This window comes from Bactrocera neohumeralis, chromosome 5, assembly GCF_024586455.1.
Source record: "Bactrocera neohumeralis isolate Rockhampton chromosome 5, APGP_CSIRO_Bneo_wtdbg2-racon-allhic-juicebox.fasta_v2, whole genome shotgun sequence".
NCBI classification, from domain to species: Eukaryota; Metazoa; Arthropoda; class Insecta; order Diptera; family Tephritidae; genus Bactrocera; species Bactrocera neohumeralis.
In genome coordinates, this window is record NC_065922.1 from 25,221,701 (window position 1) to 25,243,046 (window position 21,346).

Genomic DNA, 21,346 nt, shown 5'->3' on the forward strand with positions numbered 1-21,346 from the left:
TGGGGATACGTAAAAACCTTCTTATGGAGCCAAGGAATACGTCCAATGTGGACAATCCCAGCTTCGATTCACCCGGTTCATCTAGCCAGTTACCAATCGAAATATCATCGAAAATTGGACTCAAACGAATGAACTATCTAAGACGTAGCCGCGGTCAATAAATAAATAATCGATCAATCTCATCTTGGCGACATTTGATTTCAAAACTACGGCGCCACTTTATTTTGAGAGAACACTTCGGTGAATAGATAATTTTCACATTTTGGGCCGGTCGATTGGCCACCAAGATCGTCTGATATCACACCGTTAAACTTTTTCCTGTGGGGATACGTAAAATCTGAAGTCAATGTGGACAATCCCGCTTCGATTCACGCGGTTCATTCGCCAGTTACCAATCGAAATGTCATCGAAAATTGGACTCAACGAATGAACTATCTAAGACGTAGCCGCGGTCAATAAATAAATAGATAATCCTCAAAAAATATATGCCAAAGAATATTCTTTCGAATGGTAATAAACATTTTCCATTAAATTTTAAGTTTCTGTTTTTTTTTCTTTAAAAAAGTAGGGAACCTCGAAATGTATCACCCTTTAGAAGATAGTTTAGTAAATCGTTAGAGCTCTAAAAACCGAACTATTACTTACTTAATAAAGGGAATCAAGTACTATATAAGGTTTAGTAAAAACAAATTCATTAATTTTTCTAATAAATGGCTTTGGTAGTCTCTATCTCGAATACAAGCGAAAACGATCATGTGCGGAAATGATGAATGATCATGTGGCGCGGTGAGTCGTCGCAAACGGTGGCCAAGCCAGTCAGAAAGAATTTGCTATGTATTCGGTGGGATTGAGAGAGAATCAACTACTATGAGCTACTGCCCTAATTCCAAACTCTTAGTTCCGACTTGGGCCGTCGGAAGGCAGTAATTGCCCAGAAGTGGCCAGCTTTGGACAATAGGATTATTATGCTCAATCAGAATAAAGCCACACACAACGATAGTGTCTTGCCAGAAGCTCAAAGAGCTTGAATGAGAGGTTTTTACACGTCCACGTTATAATGCGGATCTGCCACAAAGTGATTACAACTGATTTTGCTGAAGAAAAATTACCTCAAGTGAAGGTTGAGAATATCTACACTTCCAGTTTAACTATTCGGACAAGGACTAGGGTTTCTTTGAGAGTGGTAATCTGAAATTAACTTCAGTTCATATTTGACCTATATAGGATCAGTATAACTATCCTAAACCTTTAATATATAAAAAAAGTAATAATAAAAAATTTTTACTAGACCTTAGTATATATAAAATATATTTAATTATGTTTTCACATAACTGAACCAACATGGGTTTTCCTTCCATTTTCCTACTTGAATAAGATGATATATTTCAAGTAAAAGGCTTAGAGGATAACTGACTCTCCAAAAAATAATATACTAGCTAATTTTTAGATATCTATTAATTGCATAATACTGTTAAAGGCTTTGGATTTCGATGTACTCACAATGGGAAATATAAATATCACATACAAAATTGTATTTAACACAGAGAAGATCTTCGTTAACTAAGCAAAAATCATGAAATTAGCATTTTCGCAACCGAAAGCGCAGCTCAATGTAAAACCGATTACGATAAATAATGCCTTAATTACCTTAATTGTGCATTAATTTGCCTTGAACGTAACAACATAACATAAACACGTTGAAATACAACGCCGAGCACAGTAGCAACTGGTTTAACTCCACTTTTCCGACAATTTTACGAGCAAATGGAAATTGAGAGTTTTGAAGTGAATTGCAAACGAACGAAAATTATTTCTCATTTGGCAACGTTTCACTTATTGGAAGAAGACAGCTCTGCCACGCAACAGATAGGGAAAAATCTTCGAAAGAAATCGGTAGCTAATGCGAACTAAGTGCTGCTGCAACAAGTTGCCACTCGCCGATAGGCAACAAATCTTGTCGATTCGCAAAAAAAACAGTCAAACTGCCAATAAATTGGCGCTTTCGAAATTGAGATGAAAAAGAAACAATTTGTTGCATATTTTCGTATAAATTTACGAATACGAGCTGACCGCTTGAAGCATGAAAATGTTGCCAAAGCAACGCTGGAGCTGTATGTTATTGGCGACTGATAAATTTTCTTGTAATTAGAGCCGCAAGAGCCCCTAAGATGTGCAACACCACACGCTGTGGCCATTCCAACTGAAATGTGCCACGCTACATGTCTACCAGACAGAGAAGTGGGAGCGGTGAGGAGGAGAAATAAAAACGCAAGCTGTGATTGCATAATTGTCGCGCTTGAATGAGATTGCAGCTGCGTTGCCGCATATTACCATAGTGGTAAAGGTGACTTATGTGGGCGTAGCAGCAAGCCACCCACCCATCACTAGAAATGGTTAAGGCGCTCCTCTGTCCTCCACGATCCACCTCTATCTCTCTTCGATCACAATTCCACGCATGATTTGCCGAAGCCTCTGTAGTGTGCTTCTACAACAGAAAGATACATGCGTCCATTACAAAACATTTGCTTAAGTAATTTCGCTGCAGCAACAGCCCTCCGGCCACCGGCTCTAGCAGTCAGCCATACGAGCACAAAGCAGCTGCGCATGCGCATTGCGTGCATCAATGAATACAGACGTAAAATAGTATTGAATCAGACATCAAAGCTGCCTATTATTTCATTGAATTATGAATATTTGCTTATTTGCCTATTTCTGTGGCGATAGGTGGGCGCTGCAGCGTTGCATTCAAATTCGCTGCCACTCCAATTTGTCGGGTAATTTGTTCGAATATGAAAATTTTATGTTTTTCCACAGCCACGACGCGTAATCGCATTAATATTAGTGGTTGTTGTTGCTGTTCTCTCTTGTGTTTCGTGCATTGGCTTTGGGAGCTCTTGTGTCGTGTTAATTTGTACGAAATTTATGTGCATGTGAACATGACATTTGGCGCGCTAGCCGAAAACAAAAACTAAATCACTGTTATTTAACGTCTCAACGTTAACGAAACTGTCTAATAAATTTACATGTTGAGCATTAAATCGTTAGCGTGGTCAGCTTGATGGGTGAATGACCGCTTTGAAATGTATTTGTGATATTTGTTTGAAAATAAAACAGATTACATAACACTATTGAGCACTATACTCAATGCGATCGTTGTAAATTGATATCAGTGTCTTTAAAAGTTATCATCTAGGTTTTAAATAAATTTGATTATTTTTACGGTTTTGAAATTTTTTGTAGTTCATTTTTTTTTTTATCAAAATATAAAAATATTTATAATGAAAATCGATTCAAGAACACATGTCTATATAGCACTGCGGTAAATTTATCGATATTTATGTAAAAATATCTAAAAATTCTATCGATATGTACCTTTTGACAAAAAAGCACCCGGAAATTGTAATTAAATTCACATATAATATTTCAAAAAATGTTGTTTGCTAAGTTGGTAGGACTGTCTTTGATTACTATTTGAAATTTGAGCGTGATCTGTCAACTAGTTTGTTTACAGCAGCTGCTTAAGTCGTTAGTCCTCAGTAATGCGTTGGGATTTTTACAATGCATAAAAATATCGAACAAAGAATTTGTCTCAAATTTCGTATTTCTAACCAAATTTCGTGTGCGGAGTCGTTGCGAATGTTGGAAAAGGCTTATGGTGATTCAGTTTTATTAGAAACACAAGCCTACTATTGGTACAAAACCTTCAAAGACGGTCGAGAGATCGTTGAAGACATGCCTCGTTCTGGACGACCTTCGGCCTTTTCAATATGAAAATATTAAAGAAGAGAAGGATACGGTGCTTGAAAATCGTCACAAAAGTGTTAGAGAGATGGCAAGAGAGCCAGTCCGTTCGCGTTCTTGCCCGACTCGTCCCGATAAAGCTGATTTTTTTTTTTTCAAAAATAATTCCGTAAATAGGTCTCTTTGGATATGTTCGATCGTGCAAATTCCGATCCCACATTCTTGGAGAGCATTATAACTGCCGATGGGACATAGATTTATGAGTTTGACATGCAAACAAGTCAACAATCATCGGAATGGAGGGAAAGCCGAGCCCAAAACCAAAAAAAAAAAACCACGTCACAGTCGCTCAAAAATCAATGTGATGCTCATTATTTTTGTCGATATTCGTGATTGAAGCAATGTAATATTACCAGCTGAGTCAATTTTTGTATTGCTGTATTTGTTTAAAGAAGTTTTAAGCACCGCCAAAAGCTGCATTTATACGACTGCTTCTTTAATCATGGATTTGGGGGTTTGAGGTGCATCGCAGAAAACCTAAACACCGTTAGAATAATAAGATTGTATAAAAAATTCAATGGACCCTTCAAGTTAGTTGCTTTACGGCAAAAATAAGCATGACTGGACACTGCAAGAAGACAATGATCCGAAACTTAGCAGACTCTATACTTAATGGAAACAATAAGAAAGGCTTTTGCGACAACGCATGTACCTATGGTGGGTCAGCGGCAGCACCAACCCATCCCAATTCTACTAATAGCGGTTCTAGGGTGGCTTTCCTTGCTAACTCATCAGCTTTCCTGGGATTCCGCTGTGGCCTGGTACCTGGTACCCATACCATTCTTATCATAAAGACACTGGATGCCATTGATGGCGAGGTTAGGCCCTTAATGGTCTCAACGTTTGCTTGGAAAACACTGCAATAGTCAGGAAGTCTGAAGCTGGAGTTTATAGAGGGCTCCTGACAGTAAACCTCTCCACCAACATTCCCTCCAAGCTTTGACCCATCCGTAAAGAAGCTCACTGCCCCATATAGGCAATTGCGCCTAAAATCCGATAGATTATATCTTTAAGAATGAGATACTGAAACTTTAAATTGATATCTTAAAGAGTTTTCGAGTTACAGCCTTTTAAAGTGTAGCCTCTCAGTTCAATTAGCTTCAGCAGTTCATTTTTATAAGAAAAATCAAGTTCTTGCAAGCCAAAAACGTGGTTGAAATGTACAAAAAATATCTACTAGATAATATTTTCCGCGAATAAAAATATCTTTGAAGAAAATTCAAATTTTGGCAGATCAAAAAAACCAAAATGGTGGATAGAATTTAACTTCTTGTTTTAAATACCGCCATTTTGTGATTTTTCAATTTTTGATTTATTCGCGGACAATATCTTCTAGTAGAGATTTTTAGTAGGTTTGATCCGCAGAAAGGCACGAATCACTGCAGCTTGTAACTCAAAAAATATTTCAAAATTAAAATCCTCAAAAATTATGCACTCTACTATGTTGATACACCTTTTCTTAGGCGGTCGCCTAATAAGCTCCTTAAAATTGCAACTCTGCCTAGATAATATTTATAATAATATTTTTGGATTATTAACGGCTGGCAACATAGTACTTTATACTTTGATCCACAATAAGTGCTACAATGTTTTTCTTTTTAAACAAAACGCTAAAAATAACTCGGCTGCAAACAACCGTTAATGCAACAAAAACTTCTTTTAAACACTTGCGCGCCACAACAGTATCGAATTTCCCAAGTAAACCTAAATTTCGAACGTCAAACCAGAAGTGATTTAGTAGCGAAGCGGCGAGGGCAGCGAAACACTTTAAGCCAGCAGACTATGAAATTAGCAAATTAAGTTGCCACTCAAGGTGCTAACAGCGGCAGATAATACGAGCGTGAACCATAAAATCCGACACAAAAGGCGAGACGCTTTTATCTACGTAGAATCTACTACTCTGAGCACGCATTGTTTGCCGCAATAAAAAAAAAAAAAACAAAAACAAAGCACAACAATAATAACAACAATAAGTTGCTACGCAGCTTTCAAACGCTCAAACGCTTTTTCCAGTTGATGAACGAGTTTCACAAGCGCATTAAAGCGGTTAGACTCTTGTAATTAAAGTGTGCAGCTTATAAGTAGCTTCACAAGCTTAATTATTTAGAAGAACAGTTATCAAAATGGACTTACCAAAATTACATCTAAGTAATATTTGTTGAGCAAGAAAATGTCTTTGCGGATTTTCCACGCATTACGAAAGGGCTGCGCGAAGCGATGAAAGAAAGTGGAAGGAAAAGAGAATTTGCAAAAGAATGTGTTAGTAGTTTGCCGTTATTTGAAAAAATTATAATATTTTTCACCCGAGACGAAATCACAATATGGCACTAAGGACGCAGGACAGGGTACAAAAACAAATGTTATGGAAGATATGATATGAACCTATGAATACATACATATGTATGTAAATGTATGTTTATAACCTGAACAGGGTATATAAAGTTTTGTAACGGTCAGAAGCAACGTCGGAGGCCATCCAAAACGATAAATGATAAGTGTAACGAGCTGAGCCTAAAACGAAGCCATTTTCATCTGCCTATCCGTCTTCATATACGCGAACGAGTCCGTCCGTTTTTGAGATATCGCTCTGAAATTATATACACGTTCTTTTCTCCCCAATAAGCTGCTCATTTGTCGGAACTACGGATATCGGACCACTATAGCACATAGCTGCCATACAAACTGAATGATCAAAATCTAGTTCTTGTATGGAAAACTTCTTTATTTGACAGGTTATCTTCACGAAATTTGGCATGCATAATTCTCCAAAGCAACAGTGTAATCTCCAAATAAATTGTTCAGATAGAATCAATAAAACATATAGCTGCCATACAAACTGAACGATCAAAATCTAGTTCTTGTATGGAAAACTTTTTTATTTGAAAAGCTATCTTCTCGAAATTTGGCATGCATAATTGTCCAAAGCAATAGTATAATCTCCGAAGAAATTGTTTAGAAAGGACCAATATAGCACATAGCTGCCATATAAACTGAATGATCAAAATCTAGTTTTTGTATGGAAAACTTTTTTATTTGAAAAGCTATCTTCTCGAAATTTGGCATGCATAATTGTCCAAAGCAATAGTATAATCTCCGAAGAAATTGTTTAGAAAGGACCAATATAGCACATAGCTGCCATACAAACTGAACGAGCAAAGTCAAGTCCTTGCATGGAAAACTCGTTTATAAAAGCTTCGGTGCAGCCGAAGTTAACTTTTTTTGTAAGACGGAAAACCCACCAGTAGTTAACAGACCAAGAAGCGTCTTCGTCTTAGCGACGCGAATGCAATTCTCCAAGCTCTGCACAGTCATTGCCAAAGACAAGTGATCAGCGATAAACAGGCATACAAATATGTACTATGTATGAGTGTCGCTAGCGCACTGTTGCAGTATCGACTTATAATATGCATACATACGTATATACATCTGCTATATACATATGTATGTACGAAGCAAAGTGAAGTGTATGGTCACGTTCTTTGTCAGCCGTTTGAGTGCTGCAAATTGCCGCTAGCAACGTTGAACTTCCACTTGATGCACATACGGAAGCCGCCAGCCAACCACCAACATTTACAGTACAAGTAGAGGTGCTTCAAGCACCGCAAAAACAAACACATGGCTCAAAACACACACACATGTATAGGCACTACAACAACAACAATATGGTCAAGTGATGCGCAGCTTGGCGGTGTAACTGTAGAAAATAGTGTTAGAAAAGAACTTGTTGTTTGTTTGTATGTTGTTGTAGCTATTGTTGTTGCTGCTGCTGTTGGCGTTATTTGTTGGCTACCGTCGATATTTTTACATTTGACCCCATTTCCGCGTTCATTTGACACACATTGGCGGCGCTTCGGTTTTGGCTTGTTGCTGCTTGTGCACATGGTTTGCTGGTTTTTGTTGTTGCTGCCAATACAATTATATATACACACATGTGTTTTGTGCTCACTATATCGCCACCCATTTTTATTAACCATTTTTTAGTTCACTGATCACTTTGTCAACTCACTTCTATTCTTACTTGTATTTATTTGTTGTTATTTTTATACTATTTTGTTGTTATTTTTGGTTTTGTATGTGAAAGATTGTTTGTTATTGCTTGTGGACGTTGATAGATGTATCACGTTTCTATTAACAGCTTAAACGATAGCACATACATACATACATATATACATAAGAAGGTAAATAAATGCGAAAAATGAGTGGACAAATAACTTATTTCTGGTGATAAAAATCGGTTCGTATGGGTATATATATATACATATATATTGGATGTATGTATGATACAAATGACAACTATATCCGTTGCTTGACATTTTGGAAAATAATATCCATTTCTCTTAAACAAATTGAAAAGTTCTTCAAGATTTTTACCCTGCATAGTATATTGGGTTTTAAAAAATCCCTTTCATTGCAGAAATATATTGAAAATGGTTACATTGTCTACCGAAGAATAACCCACTTAAATAAAAACATTTATATTTTAGTTTATATAGCTACTGCTATTGATCTAACAACCCAACAAGAGCTAGTGACACACTCACTGGGTTAGAGGTCAGAATGTCAAGCATTTTTTATCAATTGTTTCAAACAAAAAGCAATTGATATTTTTACCAACCATTTTTAAAATCTTTTTTTTTAAATTGTTTATTCATATTTGAAGAATATATAAAATAAATTTCATGATTTCCCTAATGTTTTCATAAAATGGTGGCTACTCAAAAATAAAGGTAAATATTTTCACTATTTTCATAAACTTCTCGAATTTTTCTTTGTTTATCCGATAGAGGGATATTTAGAAAATATTTGTGCCAAATTTCAAGAAAATGTACTGACTAGAACTTGGAATATAATGACGACCGCATACTTAGAACAAGTAGTTTCGAAAAAGACGTTAAAGTTTTGTCTGGTTGCTAGGACTCTGAAACAACTATAACTTCAAAAATACTTAACTTTTAAAAAATTCTTTAAGGAGTTATTTTTGAAAAGCAAAATATGGCGAGAAATATTTATTTATTTAGATATTTCGCATTCTACCAATTCAATTAGTCGAAAACGACGGCTGTTCAACAATTTTGTGTTCTTAGGTTAAAATCTAAATCTACAATGGCGGCAAAAGTATTTTTGCAAACTAAAATTTTTCCTTAATATACAAGTATTTCTTGAATATCATTGCCTCGCGTTGGAATACATTCCGCTATGGTATATCAGGCGCTCAAGCCTCTAGACAGTTTAAAAAACAAGTTCCCTTGTCTCTCACTTGAAAAGTACTGAATGAAAAATTAAACAATTTTTGTATTTTTCCAAAACAACTCGAAATCACAATTACGATATATTCGAATGTCTAAAAGGTTCAATATCTCCAACTAATGGACGATAAGATTTTCTTATTTCGACTATCAAATATTGCTGGCATATTTTTAGATCAGGAACTGATATATGAGAGAGCCTATAATATTCCAAGAAGCAAAACTAGAGTAGAAAAAAGTCATACCTTGAATCCAAAGAAATTCCACCTTTATTCAAAGTTATGATTTTTCTCGAGTATTTTTCAAAGCAAATTTTTTGTACGCTCAGCTAGTTAAAATCACTAGGTGAATGTTAGTCACATTAAAGCTAGATTTCAAGTAGAATAATATGAAGTCAAGAAGTATTTCAGACCATATATAAAAGTTGCGAAATTTCAATATGTCCATTCATCTCATTTAGGGTACCTGGTTCCAGTAATTGAATGTTTGATATTGTTGAGCCAATCTGTCAAAGCTAGTGACTCTAACAACTTATCAGAAATTATGTTTGTTTTAGAATTCTCATTTCTTATCACCCTCTTAAAAGGTTAATTTTCAACCAAATAACCAAAAAATATATATACATAACTGTAATTATGCTGTAAACCATAACAGAATCATTCCAGAAGGAGAAGAGAGAGAGATACGCAATGACAGTAAAAATCTAAGTTGCACCCAGCTAAATTGTTCCTGGAAGGACATAACCTCAAAAGATTGAAACAAATAATTAACGTCACCAGAGAAAAATTCATGCTTATTGTATCAATATACATACATAGGTCACGGCAAACTTAAGAGAGACTGATATGGCCTAGATCGCAGTATGTGCGTCAATAACCATTCTAAATATGTTACAAAGGTTTGAAAAACAGTTTAAACAATATGTTAGGTGTGCAACTAAGTTCCCACTGTTTCTCAATAGATTGTTCCAGCAGTTAGTGGTGATCAATCTTGATATATGAAAACATAATAAACTTACTCCAGATATTTGAAACAAAAAACGTTGCCTTATAATTTTCATATGCGGAAAGTGTCGTGAATGATTCGATTTCGGTCGGCGATATCGATATTAACGACCGTATGCGTGCAGAAAGGCCTAAAACCTTCGAAAACGATGAATTGGAGACGATTCTCAATGAGAATGTGTGTAAAACGTAAGACGAGGTTGCTGATACAATTTTATCGAAATTAAATTCGATGCGCGAGATAAAGAAAATCAAATGAAATACGTATATGAAATATGATTAAAACTTAAAATTTTATCGATAATATGTTTATCGATAATTTTACGAGTTATTAGCCAATATCGAATAAGGAAGATCACGCTAAAGACATATAATATGTGACAATTATTATAATATATATTTTATCGATAACACAATTATCGATAATGATACGGGTTATCGAACAATATCGATATACCATAAAATCGATTATCGCAACACACAATTAAAAAATGTAGAAATTTAAGTAATACAATACTGTACTCAGGTTTTTAGTTTCGTCTAAGGAAATTAATAAAATCTTTACTTATACTTACTACTTACAATATACATATATAACTATATATAGTATGTACTACATTTTGACATGTGAGTCAAAATACAAAAAAACAAGAACAAGAAAACATAATAGCACACAACTCAAACCTGTAAAAGCTTCTCTAGAATTATGACTTCAACTTGCATTGTTTGCCGCTATTGCAAAAGTATCACAATTCTCTGTGTGGCACACATGTCGACAATGGATCAAAGGGGGAAAGTAGCGCGCGCACTTGGGAAATTGTACGCCTTCTTTGTACTTTTGTACATATGTCTTAATACTTCATGAAGCGCAAAGTGGAGTAAGTTGTGATATAGTTGACGGCTCTTGTTGCTGCTGCTGTTCATTTTACGGTATTGTGAAGCACGTAGCGTCAAACCAGAAATGTCAACCCACTAAGTCAAAACGCTATGTAATAAACAAAAAATATACCGAGCTGTTTGTATCAGCTAGCTGCACAAGCGCCACCTGAGTGAGCTGCAGCTAATTTATTGAGCAACGAAGCGGACCCTCGAACACACGAAATGTGTATCAAGTTACTAAACACTACGAGTAGCTTGACAAATGATATGATACGGTGCAATACGAAAGAGTAGCGACACCTAAAGACCTACAAAGGCACAAGTTGCTGGCGAAGTAGGCGGTAGAGAAATATACGCAAGCCAGAAGCATGAATAAATATGACGGGAAAGCAAGCTGCGAAGAAGTGGTGACATCAAGAAATGAGGTAAAGGTGAATATGTTAAAGAGGTGTTACACGCATTACGAAAGTGACCCAGAAAGTTAATTGAAATATGAGAAAGAAGATATGGTTATGACATCGAGACGTCAAAAGACGATTTAATTAAATTTGCGTTGTGCCGATTCAAATAGGATCTGTTATAAATTATTTGCTTGTAATCTCACTAAAATACATATGTATATGTATGTTTTTGTGTAATCTAATTTATGTACATATATATATATATGTGAGTTAGCTTTGTAGTTGCTTTCGGACAAATGGAAGAAATAATTGTAATCGGGATTTAAACCAACACAGACACATCGAATGGTAGCCGCGAACTGGGATACGACAACTGATTTATGTATAAGCGGAGCAGATAGCATTCTAAAATGATAAATATAAAGATACAGCAAGAATCAGGTTCCGTTAGGGATTCCTTTTTTCGAATATTGCCAGAACCTTCGGAAATTTAAGGGGTTACATGGGTTACGGGTTTCAAAAAATCGATTTTTTTATTGTCTTCACCTCTACAATATTGTCCTAAATTTTCAAGTTGAACCGAGTAAAAGCTTCGGAGATACAGCCTTAAGAACTTGTGCGCTCGAGGCTAGCTAGGCTAAGTGCGCCGTCTTTAAACGCGTTTTTCTCGAAACTGTGCTTTTGAAGTCAGTTGGTAAGATTTCTCGAGAACTACTAAACCGATCTTCATGAAATTTTACACAGGTCTTTGAGATACAATTCTTAAAAACTTGGACGAAGGATTTTTTTTCGATTACAACTATTTGGAAAAAAAATAATTCGAAATTTTCACTGATATTTTCATCAAAAATCAAATTTTCAGGTCTTTTTTTCGTTCAAGTTCTAAGTTAAGGTTTTAACTAAAACACGAATTTTTTCACTTTAGATGATTCTGTAAGCAGTTATCCTGCCAACGCGGGTGCATATTTTTCCGAGGGCTCACCGGAAATGGCGTCGCAATGGCCGAGTTTAAGTAAAATATTTTTTTCCAAAAATTTCATAATTTCGTTACTAAGTTTTTTACCTGAAGAAGCCCGTTTAACCCCCTAACCGATGTTCGGATGCTCTTATATCAAAGGAACTGGAACTATTCGATGAGTTTTCTATGAAATTTTTCGTCTAAGTACTGTTATTTCGTAAAACGATAAAAACCGTATCAAAGCAGGTCAAAAATCAAGGTTATGTTGAGAGTTTTCTTCGATTATCCAGGTGTGGTGCACTCCGAATACTATTGAGTGTTATGCGTCGTTTGTTCGAAAGCATTCCTCCACGTAATGCACGGATTCGAGGATTGGAAAAAACGTTGACACAAGTGTATTGGGGTAAAGGAGGATTGCTTTAAGGGCGACGACATAAATTTTGAGGAATAAATTCAGAATTTTAAAATTATAAACAAGGTCTTACTATTTTATGCTCATAGTAGTATTTATCAGGAAATGTTTGAAGGAATAAGATTTTTGATAGTACTTTCGAATTTTTGCACTCGCTCTGAAGTGTAATGAAGTCGCCATTTGGTCAAAGATTTAATTTTGCAGTTCTTCGTTCATTACACTTTTTTTCGGAGTTCCTGCGCGAGATCGACAACGGAATCATGGAAATCCAAAACTTTTCAAACGAAATTATTGATCGATAATTGAAGTACAGCGATTTCTGTAGGTGGACACTTTTTTATTTATTGAATAAAATTACTTTTTAAAAAGAAAACAATGCATTTTTCCTGACTTGCAAGTGGATATAAACACTTAAAAGGCTGAAATTATTATCGAACCGCGCTCTTCTCTACTGTAAACACCTATAAGGAACCGCCGCGAAATTTATGTTGCAATGAATTGCATTCTCTTCATCAAAAACTAGAGTTATAGTATTTCAAACTCAAAATAAAAACCATAAATTAAATTTTCTATGTAAATTGCAATTTTTTAGATATTGAAATTGAAAAAGGAGGGGTTGTTTCCTTATAATAACACCAACAAAATTAAAAAAAAAATGCTTAAAAGTTTCCATAAAAATATAAAATTAATTAAACAACAATCTGGTAACACTTGCGGCGATTACATCAGCAAATAATTTAAAATAAGTGAAATAATTTACATAAACCGTTAGCATTTGCGACTAGCAGTGAAAATCCCTGATTTTATTTTAATTTCCACGGCACTGCAACATACAACTAACACTATGCGGCAGCTTAGGAGTGAAAAAATATATTTATTTTCAAAATAACAACAATAAAAATGATATTGACATATGGACGCGTGCTGCAAGTAATTTGCCATGGTCGAGCGCATCAAAGGAGTTTTACTTTTTACACATGCACACATACATACATATGTATATATGTACATATTTACATATATTAATTACTTGCAATGCTGCTTCAATTGTTGTTGCTTCGCATAATTCAGTTAGTTTTTGCGATATTTAGCCGGCAGCCACAGTAGTGCAGCAGCAGCAGCAGTGGCAAGCGCTTTACCGCTATTGCAGGCACAGGTGAATTATTATCGTAGCATGAGGCATCTTTGCAAACAATGCAATTTCCGCATACAAATGTCCATAAAACACAGCGAATTCGCTTCGATGCACCGATCGTCCGTTCGTCCGTCCGCCAGTCAGTCCGTCGGCGGGTATGAATATGCATTTTTCACATAACACAACCCGTTTCATTGCCGTTACTGTCCGATCTGCTGTTATACACACATAGTTGCTGCCACATATCGCTTTTAACGTTAATTATTTTGTAATGCGAGTGAGGATCGGTGTTTCATAAAGAAAGAAGAAGAGGCAGTAGCAAATAATCGTGCAGTCATGCGTGGCACGAAGCATAAATGCGTGGCAAAATGTATTAAAAACAAACGCAAATGTGTTGGCATGAAAGTGTATGTGTGTGTGTAGCCAAAAGTCAGTATTGCATGTTTTATTGTCATATAACTTTAGTAGACCAAATAATTAGAGAAAATTTTTATTGAATAACTAATAACAATTAATAGAAAATCGGCTAGATTAGCCAGCAAAGGTGTGACGTCCGCAGTATAATTAATAGGGCGGTACTTAAATTTAGTATAAACAAGAAAAAATGTTAACTGGGGTTGCACCGAAGCTATAATACCTTACACAGTTGCATTTTTTTAAGAAAATTTTGAATATTGATTTCAAACATCGATTTTATTGTCTGATTAAATTCTACAACACCTCTAGAATATTATCCTAAATACAAGTTGATCCGAGTAATAGTTTTGGAGATACAGCCTTGAGAACTTGTGTCGTCTAGACTAAGGCCGTCGTCTTTAAAATCGTCTTTCTCGAAGATACAATTTTTAAAAATGGGGACGAAAGATTTTTTTTCGATTGCAACTATTTGAAAAAAAAAATTTCGCAAAATTTTTAGAATTTTTAATTTTTTTTTGTGAAAAAAATGTTTTGCCAAAAATCCAACTTTCTGTTTTTTTTCCTTCGTTCAAGTTCTAAGTTAAGGTTTTAACTGAAACATGTACTTTTTTCAGTTTATAGGATCTTCTAAGGAGTTATCTTCAACGCGGGCGCATGCCTTTTTCCGTGACGCCTTCACCGGGAATGGAAATCGCAAACGCTGAGTTTAAAATATTTTTTTCCAAAATTTTCAGAAGCTGCCTGTTTGAAAATTTTTCAAATGCCCGACTTTAATCGAAATGGCATACAGTTTCACTTTTTTTGAAGAAGAAGAATATATTGTTTTATCAAGACAATAAACTGGGTCATAAATAACTGAAAAAGATGGCGAAATCACATGTAATGACAGTCGGCTTTTTTTATCTCAAAGCATTGAAAAGAATTTCTTCGTTAATGAAAACCTTTTCGCCAATGCTGAGGTCTATTTTGACACCAAAGCCAAATCGTGCTACAAAAATATCATTAAAAGTTGAAAAAGTCGCTATAATAGTGAATAACCTGCAATGGCAGTTATTTTAAGAACAAAATCTAATTTTGTAAGAACACAAGTTTTCCTTTAGCACAATATTACTGATTGAGCAAATATGTCGTCGATTAGATTTGTCAAGGATCACCCTAATATGCAAGCATTTAATTATATACAAATTTTGTATTTTTTTGAGGCAACTTACTTAATTATTTTTAAAAAACAAAGTAATAAAGATCTTCCTCTGCAGCTCTCTTCTCAGATTTCTTACTTCTACTTAGCAGTTGTATTATATTATACTGCTTTTCTGTTGAAAATTTTGTTTTAATGGTTTAATTTTTATTGCATTCTTATTTTAATGCTGCACTAAAATTTTAAAACAGGCTGTTCTCGTCGATTAACTCGCCACTGAAACCTGTCGTACTACAATTACTACTGCCTTTGCATTCAAGGTCGCATGGCAAAGCGCGTGCAAAGGTTGCAAGCATTTTATGGTTGAAGAGAATTTTTTGTTGGCCATGAAACAGGTGGCAGTGTGCAGCGGCCAGGATACTAATGCGGCATAATTTTATTTTTGAAAGAAGGAAAGTATATCTCTAAGTAATAACTCCTTGTGATTTCTTATAAGTATACCTATCCCTATGTGACTACCATTAAATATGCGTAACTCAAAATCGTATTCAAGTGGCATAAATGCATCCCATTCTGGTTGGTATTAATAACAAAGCAGCATATTCCGATTATAATAGAAATGAGGACACCAACAGAGACTTTAAGAACACAAAATATTGTCTATTATCTGGTATAAAAATATACTCTAGGTTTACTTATTTGGTACAAATCCAACACGCTCCGCAGAGTCTAAACTAACTTTGGAACTTAGCAGGCTGGTATCCAACATCGGAGGACCGACACAGGTGCAATGAAAGCTTTCAATGTCGACCAAATTAAATGCCTTGTTTTACGGAACAGAATTATGGACAGACTTATTAAGGAAAAATAACCCACGTAAAGCTCTAGAAAAAGTATATCGCACAGCAACCTTTAGAGGTAGTATCAGTATGCTGCACAGCTTCACGCGAAGCTGTATCCGTAATATGGGGAAACAGGTCCTTGAAAGAAACAAAATGTGTACGTTAAAGAAGAGGAACAAATGTCACCATCACAAAAGAGAATAGAAAGAATGATAACTTGGAGGGATGTGAGGATGGAGTCATTTGTAGAAGTTCCCGCAAGTGAGGAAAGTTCTCTGAGCGCCACTTAATGGCGAGAAAGATTCTTTTACATATGGGGCAAGCAGCTCACGACTTCCAGTCTCTGACCAAGTATCCTCTGGGTAGCCAAAGAACATCCGTTTGAAAGCGAACTAAAGTAAGAAAACGAAACCCTTCACAGGGTTGGGACCCGCCACGTAAAAACGTCCGAAATGAAAAGGAAATAACAACTTTGGAAGAGAGACGACCACAACAAACTCATAAAGGATTACGATATAACAAAGTGGTTGGGATAAGAGACGTCATGATACTACTATACAGAAGTTATCTGGACACGGGTGCTTGAAGACAACATTATAACCCTACCATACTTCAAAACAATAAAAATTGGAAGATTGTCAAAAACTGCAAAACACGGGACCTGGATGCAGGTAATGACATGTAAGTCTTAAGACGACCAATATCGAACACCAACTTAAAGAAACGAAAAAGTGACATTGCTGTAATGCCACAATGATGATGCGGAAGGCATTTTACTCATCTTTCCCTGCAAAAAAAGTTCTAACACTTTTTGATTACGTCAATTTTTGTAATTTATACCAGTCTATTGTTCGATTCGCTACTCTCCTAAACTTGGCCAAACAAAAATAGCTGGAGAATTTTATCTTTTATATCTAAAAACTATTCCGGAATAAAAATAAGGTATCAAAAGTGACATGAAAGCGAAATACAGTGGTCAATCTCAAAAACTTATTGTGGGAACATAATTTATAAATAATATTAGGTAGTCGAAAAAGTCGTTTTGTATTTTGTCAATAGATGTCCTTGCAGTAGCATATCTACAGCGCTACCAACCACATTGTGTCATACCATTTAGTATTGGAAAGGTGAGAGCTACATTTAACCCAAGAAATTAAAAATCGGGGAAGTTGAAAAAAAGTTACAGCTGTTCAAAAATGAGTGAATATTCCTAATATTTTGAAATTTTTTTTATAAAAAAGGGAATAATGCCACTCAAGCCACCAATGAAATTTGTGAAGTTTACGGAGGCGATGCTGCATCAGTTAGTGTAGCACAACAATGGTTCACTCGCTTCCGTTCTGGAAATTTTGAAATTTCGATTTACACTGATGGAATGATGTCTAGCGGAAAAAAGGCAAAAAGTGATCGACCAAAATTGGTACATATTTTTTAATTATTTATTCTTATAAATATAAAAACAAATAAGTTGAAATTTGATTAGAAATACGAAAAGACTTTTTCGAAAAAAACAATATTAATCAAACGTTTCAAATTCAAATTGAAAATGCAAACAACAATAACATAACTGAGAACAATCAAAAAAGCAAAAGAGTGAAAAATGAAATGAAAATCGTGGATCACACTATGTTGTAGTAAAATATGTCTTCTTCATGAATAATAACACTGCACAGAAATGTATTCAGTCAAGTAATTTATGCAAAGACGTCAAAGTCGATAAATTCGGATATTTTTCTTGAAAACAAAACAATAAAAATAACAAAAAGCAAACGCATGTCGGCAAAAACAAAATCAGTCATATACATACATATGTATGTATGCATATGAATAAGTATAAGTATATATTAGTTTTTGATCATCAATTACGAATTGTATGGCTACTTCCATGACCTCAAATATTAATTTGCTGACACGTTAGCTTAACAACAACAAAAAAAAACTTCAATTGGCTAACAAATATTAATACATTTTAAATTTTCGGCACTAGTGTGAGTGTGATTATCACACATTTGCATTAACAAGACACTCATCGAATCTGCTGCTTCAACATTCATTTAATAGACGATACATGAAATTAACTTTTTTAGCGCCAAACCAGCAGCCGCGTGCAACTCGAAAAACAATTTATGCGCCGCTTATCGAAACCCGGCACGGCAAAACAACAACAACAAATGCAACCGGTTAAGGAATAGCAACAACATGAATGTAGAAAAAAGTAGAAATATTGTAAATGCGATAAATAAAACTAAAAACTGAAACTGAACACCAAAATGAAGACCAAAACAAGCGCCGGTTCATTAAAAGTGAATTTGGCCACAAAAAATCGGCTTGAGAAAATTCGGTCGATGCTCCAAAGAGCTGTGACGTGAGATTGGGTAATATTTTTTCTTCACTTTTTGCCGTGAGCTTCGGCTTTTTTGAATTTCAAATGGCGATTACAAAATAACGCTGCATAATTAGCATAAGCGCAGCTACCGTAATCACTGGCCTTATGGTAGGTCAAAACAGCCAGAGGCGATGCTGAGTTGAGTGGCGAAGAGCAAAAGTGTAGACGCGACCTCTACAGTGCGCTTGTGAGTTGATGTGACATTATGCGATTAGATTTGTTTGTTGAAACTCGAAATTATTATTTTATTATTTGCTTGCGGCTGTGCTTTGAAGCACGTCAAAGCCAGACAGATGACAACTCAAGCGTTTAAGTAAGCAAAAATACAATTAAATTTTAGAGCAGTGAGTAACAAAGACTTAAAATGATTTTATCTGCGGCAACAAATAACAAAAAAAAAAAAAAAAAATGGAAATAAAAGAAAAAAGAAAATCGTAAAAAAATATATTTCTACAATTATTTCATTTTGAGCAGTGAAAGTCGTATAATATTTTTTCCACAAAATAAAATGGAAATGGCTTTGTTAGGCAGCAATTGTTGTCGTTGTTACAGTAGCAGTAATTGCTGTTGACATTTCGAAGCGTACAAGCGGATAATTTGACTGCATTTCAATGCTGCGCCGCTTTGGTTGTCCAAGGAAATCCATATATACCATATAAATATATACATTTATTTAAATATATATATGTAACTATGTATATACAAACACATGCAGTACATACATATATATATGCACATGCGCGTATTTATTCACCTGTTGTTGCAAGTGCACTGAAGACGCAGCAATTAAACCGCATTTCTCGGCAACTTTATGATTCGCGGCCATCTCTTTTTCCGCTACAAGTTATTGCTGTTTTGGTCATCATGTGACTATAATGACGGAAAAGTCGGTAAATACTTGGACAACTGTTCGTTAGCGGGCGATTGTTTTCCGGCAAATTTTGTTTTCTTTCAATTTTCATTTGAAATGTGCGATGAAAGTGAAAGATACTGGTTTGAAATGCAATTTCGTAGAAATCATCAAAATGATGGCACTTGAATATGTGAAAATTGTTGGCGTAATGGCAACAAAAGTAAAATTGTTATAGTTATTATTGTCGTTTTTTTTTGATCATTGTAATGAAAAACAAACATTTTTTACACAATTTGTTTGAGCGACAAAAGTCAAAAAGCAGGGATTCCCAAACTTTTTTTATATTTTTTTACGTAACAGTGTCCGTACTCAATGAAATATTTCCGTAAATATTGGTTTAAATAATAAAATTTGTCTAAGAGCAGGGGTTCCCAAACTTTTTTTTACAGTGTTCGAGATCAAATAAATACTTCCAGAAGTATTGATTTAAAAAATAATAATAAAATTTGTCAATTTTTTTTTACATAACAGTGTTTGAGATCAAAAGGAAGTATTTACTATAAGATTTAAAAAGATAGTAAAATTTGTCAAAGAGCAGGAGTTCCCAAAGTTTTTTTAAATTTTTTTTACGTAATAGTGTTTGAGATCAAATAAATACTTCCATAAGTATCGATTTAATACTAACAATAAAATTTTACAAAGAGCAGGGGTTCTCAAACTTTTTTTTTAATTTTTATTTTCGTAACAGTGTGCGAGATCAAATGAATACTTCCTTACGTATTGATTTAAAAATAAAAATGAAATTCTCAAAAAACGGGGGTTGCCAAACTTACTTTCTTTTTACTTTTTTATAACGTAAAAGTGTCTAAGCCCAAAAAATACTTCCGTAAACAATGTTTTAAATATAATATATATACATATATTATATATAGTTACAAGTGAATAAATATACAAAAATTTCGAAGTGGATAACAGATTTTAGCAGAAGTACTTAGGAAGCTCGTACTCGTGCAAATTGCTTGAAAACAGTATGTGCAACAATTCTAGAGATACGTGAATCTTCGATCAAAGTTCATAACAAAGATATTATGCTTCGCATGTTCGGCAAATATTCGTATAGAGTACATCAGTGATATCGATTTCAAATATTTTTAGTGTTAGGACTATATCTTTATGATGCTATGCTAAGCTATGACCTAAATAATGTAAAGTTCAAGGAGAAAGATAGAAACTGAAAAAATAAGGTGTTTCAAGGAGAATATAAAATCTTAGATCTCTCTAACCCAACTTGGTCCTTTAGACAGTTTATATAACAGTCAAGCCGATTTAAATAAAACAATCATTTGTGATTTAAGCCAAATATTGCTAAGTAAATTTATTAGTAATGCTTTAGTCGCAATTTCTACTTTTGAATACTAATGGCTATGCTTTGTTATTATACCACTGCTATCAATATTTCTTTAACCTCAAAATTAGCAACAAATATTTTTACACCAAGAGACAATGCGCTTCACTAAAAGTACTTTAATCATTCCACATAATTAAGAATATATTTATCCATTCACAGACAACTAAAAATAGTTAACAACGACATATTTTTACCAAACTAAACTTCGAAAATCCATCAAACACTAAAGCTTGTCATATTTGCCACGCAAATTACCACTTGTCATAGAACTGATTTATTGCAAACCCACATTTGTTCGTCTTCAAAGGCATGCAATTGTATTTCGGCACATTCTGAGCCTACACATACATGACAAAGCAGGCTCAAGAAGGTACATATAGTACATATGTATGTGTGTATATAGTGTATGAATGCGCATAAAACCACCTGCTCACTAATGACGAGCTCCGAAAATGTAGTTAAGTCG

At 34.7% G+C, this 21,346-nt stretch overlaps 1 protein-coding gene across 5 annotated transcripts in view; it reads right to left on the reverse strand.

The window, feature by feature from the left end:
* The window catches only part of LOC126758730 (protein vav-like), a 202,783-nt gene that overhangs the window by 72,748 nt on the left and 108,689 nt on the right, over positions 1-21,346 (reverse strand). The window contains exon 3 of one of the 5 annotated variants that reach the window (XM_050473103.1): positions 5,935-6,006. The exons of the other annotated variants lie outside the window; for them this stretch is intronic. Within the exon in view, the coding sequence (XP_050329060.1) occupies positions 5,935-6,006 (72 nt within the window). The remainder of the gene's footprint in view (positions 1-5,934; positions 6,007-21,346) is intronic. 5 annotated transcript variants of the gene reach the window in all.